A 5,943-nucleotide genomic window follows, 5' to 3' on the forward strand; every position below is an offset into this window, starting at 1 on the left:
TGTCAGGCTTCCATCCTTCTCTAGCTCTATATATGCATCCCAGGTGAGCCCTTGGATATGGATCTATTATGTACCATCTCTCTGGTCTCACAACAGTAGATATCTAACCTGTACTGAGTGCCTACTGTATGACAAATCGTTCCCTATGAGCTTTACACCTGCCCCCTCCTAAGACTGTCATAACATCCCTGGTGGATGGGTACTATTATCTTACCCACTTTCCAGAGGGAGAAATGGAGGCAAGAGAAGACTAAGTCATTTGCCCAAGATCACAAGCTAGTGAGTGATGTGATATTGGGCAAGATGCCCTTTCTTTTTTTTTTTTTTTTAATGAACATATAATATATTATTTGCCCCAGGGGTACAAGTCTGTGAATCATCAGGCTTACACATTTCACAGCACTCACCATAGCACATACCCTCCCCAATGTCCAGAACCCAGCCACCCTCTCCCTCCCCCTCCAGACCCTCAGCAACCCTCAGTTTGTTTCCTGAGATTAAGAGTCTCTTATGGTTTGTCTCCCTCCTGATCCCATCTTGTCTCACTTTTTCCCTCCCTGCCTCCCATGACTCCCCCGTCCTGCCTCTCAAATTCCTCATATGAGAAAGATCATAGGATAATTGTCTTTCTCTGATTGTCTCATTTTGCTTAGCATAATACACTCTAGTTCCATCCACATTGTTGCAAATAGCAAGATTTCATCTTTTTGGTGGCTGCATACTATTCCATTATACATATATGCCACACAAGATGCCCTTTCTAAGTCTTGATTTCCTCATCAATACAATGTGTTAATACCATGATCTGTCTGGATGTTTTTAGGATTCAGCCGAGCAAGTCATGTGGCACCTGGCAGAGCGCTGAGCACGCAGTAAGCACTCATCAGACATGGCCACTTAATGGTACCGTGAATATTAACCCCAGCTTGAAGACAGAAAACACAGCATTTACAGCACCAGTAATAGTGGTGATCAAGTAATGAAGTGATTAGCTCCTCCACAGGTGTCTTTCGTGAGCCTACATAAACTCTCTGAGGGCAAGGCGTTTGCCTGACCAGTTCACTGTGGTTCCTGGGACTTTGCATAGCATCTGGTGAAAGTTTGTTGAATGACTGAGTGAAGGACTGCTTGGGGGACCTGAAGGGCCATTCGTTGTATTAGATAGCCCCCTCTCCTCGTAGCCCTTGCCCTCCTATGCCTTGTGTCTGTAACCTCGGGGTCCTTGCCTTATTCCCTCTTAAAAGGGAAGCTTCCCCAGCCAGAACAGGCCTGGGTCCTGCCCACTGCTATCTTCCCCCTGGAGACGATGCTCAGGGAGGAATGGGCAGAGCAGCTGAATGTCCGGGCAAGGCTTAGGTGCAAACGGGTTTTTCTTCATGGGTGGGAAGTAGAGAGTGTTGAAATACTTGTTGGAGGTGGTTAGAGGCCAGAGGATGTGAGCCACCCTGTAGGCAGCCCCATGGCCTTAGTGTCTCAGATACCCTAGAGCAGGATCTAGGATGATGATGACCCCTCTGGTTTGTAGGTTCCTCACTTCCTTACACAGGTGAATGCTGTTCTTAAATGACACTTCCAATCCTCCACTGCCACTAGAATGACATGAAGAGTGAGTGCCTGTGCTCAGCTCCCCTGTTCACTGAGAAAGGTGTCCCACCCTTGGTCTGCCTGGCTCACTACTTGTCCCTATTTTTGAAAGACAACCCCACCTCTAATGGCCATTTTTGAGTCAAATGATGGCTGAGTTGAATTCCACCACAACCTCCCTCCCCACCTTCTGAAAGAGCCCATTGCTCTGGGAAGCTACCTTTCCCTGAAGACCTTGCCTTCTGATCAGCCAAGGCTTTGATCCAGAAATGACACAGGAGGGAGCCTGAGGATGACCGGGACACTGAATTTCCAGGCAGGCTCAGCCCCCAGCTCGCCACCCTGCAGGAAAACCCTAAGCTCTGCCCGCATCCTTTCCAGAAATGTGAGCCCCCACCTTTCCAATTTCCTCTTACATCTCTTCTCTACTTCCCGCCCCCGCCTCTGCATGACAACACGGCGAGCATGCAGCCCATCTGGGGGCCAGGGGATCCTATTGGGTATGCCAGCTTAATGAAATACTTGCAGTTTATTAAACACAGGCTTCCCTAAGCCCCGAGTGCCTGTGAGTATTCGAAAGCCCAAGGTAACCCCGAGCTACCACAAACGTAATTGTTACATGTGTCCATGCATTCCTGGCGCAACCTCAAACTCTAGCTCTTAAGCAACACACGAAATTAGCAACATAAAGTAACTCCTAGGCAGACAAGAGGAGGGAAAGGTGGGGAAAGGCTTGAGAGAGGCTCTCCGAACCCCTCAGGGCCTCTAAAAGTATAGGAAGCTCCCATTACCTTACAGAGCTGTAACCAAGGAGGATGTGCCATGCCCCTCCCCCCGCCCCCCCTCCCTCCCCCCGCAACCCCCGCCCCATGCTGTGCATGTTCGCAGAATCAGTTCATTGTTACCCAGCAGGTCTTGCTGGTCAACCTCCGCGTGGTGTCACTGCAAGAGTTCAAGTCCTCATAGGGGCGAGGCTTGCTCTGGGCAGCCGGTGGGGCTAGCACAACACGTTATCTGAGATCTCCTTCTGGAGCTGTGTTTCTGCTCCTCCTCCAGGGCTAGGCAGGGAAGGGCCATGGAGAAGCCCCTGGTGACCTGGAGCCCGTGGCCCAGAACCTGGGGGAGGCTGCCCCTGGAAGGTGCTCTCCCATTCGTCGGTCTCCTCAGCCTGCGGCCTGTGAATCAGGGGTGAGGGGCTGAGATGGAAGCAGCAGACAAAGCCCTCCAGCGAGGTGCCCCCTTCTATGCGGACCACCATCTGGATGCCGGAGAAGGCGACCCTGTTGACTGGGCTCAGAGGAAGCTGCTCCAGGAACCTCAAAGTCAACCCGTTAACCCACACACAGCCCCTGCGGCTCAGGGCCTTCAGGCAGAAGGTCAGCAGAGCGCTGCCCTTCTCCCGGTAGGGCTCCAGGGACAGGTGTCGGCGGGAGAGGCAGGGGAGCTGCAGCTGGAGGTGGGCGTCCGGGGCCTGCCCCACCAGCAGTGGGCTGGTACCGTGCTGCAGCTGTGGTGGGACCTTGGCAAAGGTGGCCGGGTCCTGCTTGGGATGGTACAGGCTCACATGCAGGACCGTGAGGGCTCTCTCCATGGACGGGAGGCTGGGAAGGAGGGAACACAGACAGAAAGATGTGGTTGGAGCCTAGACTTGCTTGCCCACCTCAGGGACCCTGAACCAGCTCCAGCCAAACACAGCAGAGCCCTGAGTGTGGATATGGTGATTCTGTCCAAACCAGGATGGTGCCAAGACTAGGGCTGGTGTGGGATGTCAGCCCTGCTGGGTCTAGCCTCAGCTTCATCTTTAGCACTCTATGGGAGTAGGACTCAACCACTCATCCACTCTGAGCTTTACCTTTCTTTTCTGTAATATAAGGATGCCTATCCTTATCTTTGCGAGGGATAAGGCATTTCAGCTTGCATGGTGTGGTTTTGGTGGCCTACTGTCATTTGGAGGCAATCTGGCTCTGTTTCGTGGAAGAGAAGGACAGGCAGACAGGACACACCTTCCTTGTAGCCAACAGTCCCCCAAAACACCCTTGCTGAGCCCTTGCCTGAGCCAGGCACTGACTAGCTGCTGGGAATGAGCACAGGCAACAGGAGAAACTGTTGATCTCCAGAATACCCAGCTGATGGAGGAGACAGATGCTTCTAGCAGCAGGAATTGTGGACAGACACAGAATCGGGAAGCCCAGCTGGCTCCTGGGGGGGCAGAAAGGCTGCCTGGAGACCCAGAGAAAATATAAAAACAGCTAACATGTTCCAAGGGCTTCCATGGACCTGGCACCACGCCAAGCACGTTCGGGGCATGAATGTCTTATTATATGGGCAGAAGGCAGATCCTGAGGAAGAAGGTGGAGAGCATGGAGAGATCTCACTCAAGAACTGATGGGGACCCTGCAGAGGCCGAGTAACACAGTAACACAGAGGCCGAGAGCACTTCTCTCTGCCACAGTGAGAAGTGTGCACCTCCTTTGTCCCAGCCACTCCACCTCTGGTAATCTGTCCTTTAGAATCTCACTGGCACATATGCAAGAAAGCTACTTCCAACAGTCGGCTTTGCTCCCGCATGGATTTGAGGAATCTAAGCTCTCTAGCACAGCCACCAATGCCATATGGTGCAAAGCCTGCCACCGCGTGCACTGGGAACCAAAGGATGAGTGGGTTTGAATAACTAATCCTACACTTTCCCGGCTCCAGGTTTCGGCCTACATTATTTTCTCTGCTACAGAGTCATCTTCCGTCCCAAACTCTACCCGAATACTACTCATCTTTAAAGTCCTAGTTCAAAGGTGGCCTCTTCTATGAAGCTCTTTTCCTCTTTCTGCCCTGCAACCCCCTCCAGAGACCCCCATTCAGCCCATCTTCTCATTCCACACCAGAGTCATGTGGGCCCTTGTCTTGTCTTCCCTGAACTCTGCTCCTCCTGTGGTCCCTGAGGCCACCCAGGGGCAGGCTATGGTCTGAGCTGCTGGCCTGTGTCCCACTGCCCTGTGCTCACCGGGCCCGACCACAACATCTGTCTGGGGGCACATTTGCTAGATGGCTAAATGTGGAGGTGCACACACACACACACACACACACACGAAAATCCTGTGAAATCAGTTTTGGTATACTGCAAATGAAAGCCTGGTCCTCAAGGGCTGTGGGACTAGAAACCTGTCACAGGTAGCCTCAGTCCCAGATCCTTGGACACTTCTACCTTCTGGGTGAAGCAGGCAAATGGTGAGGACCTTGCACTTTGATAGTGAGGGGTCAGCCTCCTCAGGACCCTCCCTCTTCCCTAAAGCACAGACAAACACGTGTCTCCATCCACATCCCAGGACCCCACCTGCAGGACACCTCCTCCTGATGTTCGGAAGGTAAGCTGGGCCCAGGACAGCCGAAATGGGTACCCAAGTCCTCAGGCCTGGCCAGAAACTCAAGAGTTCCCTTCCAGGACCTGATCCCATGGCACAGGGATCCTGAGAGAAACCCCCAGAAATTATAATTCACCACTGCTCGCGAGACGTGACTCGCTGCTCCACTGAGCGCTCCAGAGCTGACAGAAATCATCCGCCAGGACAGAGCCCCGATGAGGCCCTCTCATGTCTCTAGGACACCCCCCCCCCCAGTTTTTCTAGGGAAGCAGAAAGCCACCCTAGCAGTGCCGTCTCTGGGATGAGACAGTAGGATGAGACACACTGAGAGGAACCTGATGAGGAGCCAGCAGGGCCCCTGCTCCCGGTCCCACCAGACCCTCTCCCCTGGCTGTGGCTCCAGTCCCCCTGACCTTCACCTACCTTACTGCCAGGGGCCCCTCGAAGTCTGACATTGCAGCTGTGAGCTCTCAGGAGCATGTGGGGCTGAGCCGGGTTGGGTCTGGGGCTGGCAGTTACAGCTCTGCTGCCGGGCTGTGATGCATCACGTCATCCCTCCATGTCACCGCTTTCTTCCCTTTTCCCTTTAGGAAAGAAAGTGGGAGCGTAATTTCCCATTGTAGAAGTGCAACCCCAGCGCTGAGAGGTTGAGAAACTCCAGCCTGGGATCCTTGCCAGCAGAGGCCCCTGAGAAGTGGGGTTCCCCACTGGGTTTCTGCGCTGCCTGCGTCTGTGGCCCATCCCTGGGGACCTGGAGAGCTGAGTTCAGTGCTGGTAACTGGTAGAGTTCCTCTTTTCTGCTGCCAATCACGTGGGGGTGGGGGTAGGGGAAGCATCCCAGGCCTCTTAGAAAGGAGAAGCTTTTAGAATAGAGGGTCAATGAGGGGAACCCCCATACATGAGCGACTGTGAGGAGAGCATTATAGCTGGACCGGAGTGACCAAGGGAGCTGTGGGCAACAGAACCGTCCACAGAGTGTCATGGAAGGACAGGGACCCAGGGG

The 5,943-nt window shown here is 53.4% G+C and overlaps 1 protein-coding gene across 2 annotated transcripts; it reads right to left on the reverse strand.

Moving 5' to 3' along the window:
* Positions 1 to 2,435: 2,435 nt before the first annotated feature.
* Positions 2,436 to 5,710, reverse strand: TIFAB (TIFA inhibitor). Of its 2 annotated transcripts, XM_059174627.1 has the most exons (3): positions 5,364 to 5,710; positions 4,913 to 5,045; positions 2,436 to 3,185 (listed from the first exon to the last, which is right to left on the reverse strand). In XM_059174627.1, the coding sequence occupies exon 3, from the start codon at positions 3,173 to 3,175 to the stop codon at positions 2,582 to 2,584; it is 594 nt and encodes a 197-aa protein (XP_059030610.1). In that variant the 5' UTR covers positions 3,176 to 3,185; positions 4,913 to 5,045; positions 5,364 to 5,710; the 3' UTR covers positions 2,436 to 2,581. The 2 variants fall into 2 exon arrangements, with proteins under 2 accessions (XP_059030610.1, XP_059030609.1); XM_059174626.1 differs by lacking the exon at positions 4,913 to 5,045 and having other exon boundaries at positions 5,364 to 5,708.
* Between the last annotated feature and the right edge of the window lie 233 nt (positions 5,711 to 5,943).

The sequence above is a fragment of the Mustela lutreola genome, chromosome 5 (assembly GCF_030435805.1).
Source record: "Mustela lutreola isolate mMusLut2 chromosome 5, mMusLut2.pri, whole genome shotgun sequence".
Classification (NCBI taxonomy): domain Eukaryota; kingdom Metazoa; phylum Chordata; class Mammalia; order Carnivora; family Mustelidae; genus Mustela; species Mustela lutreola.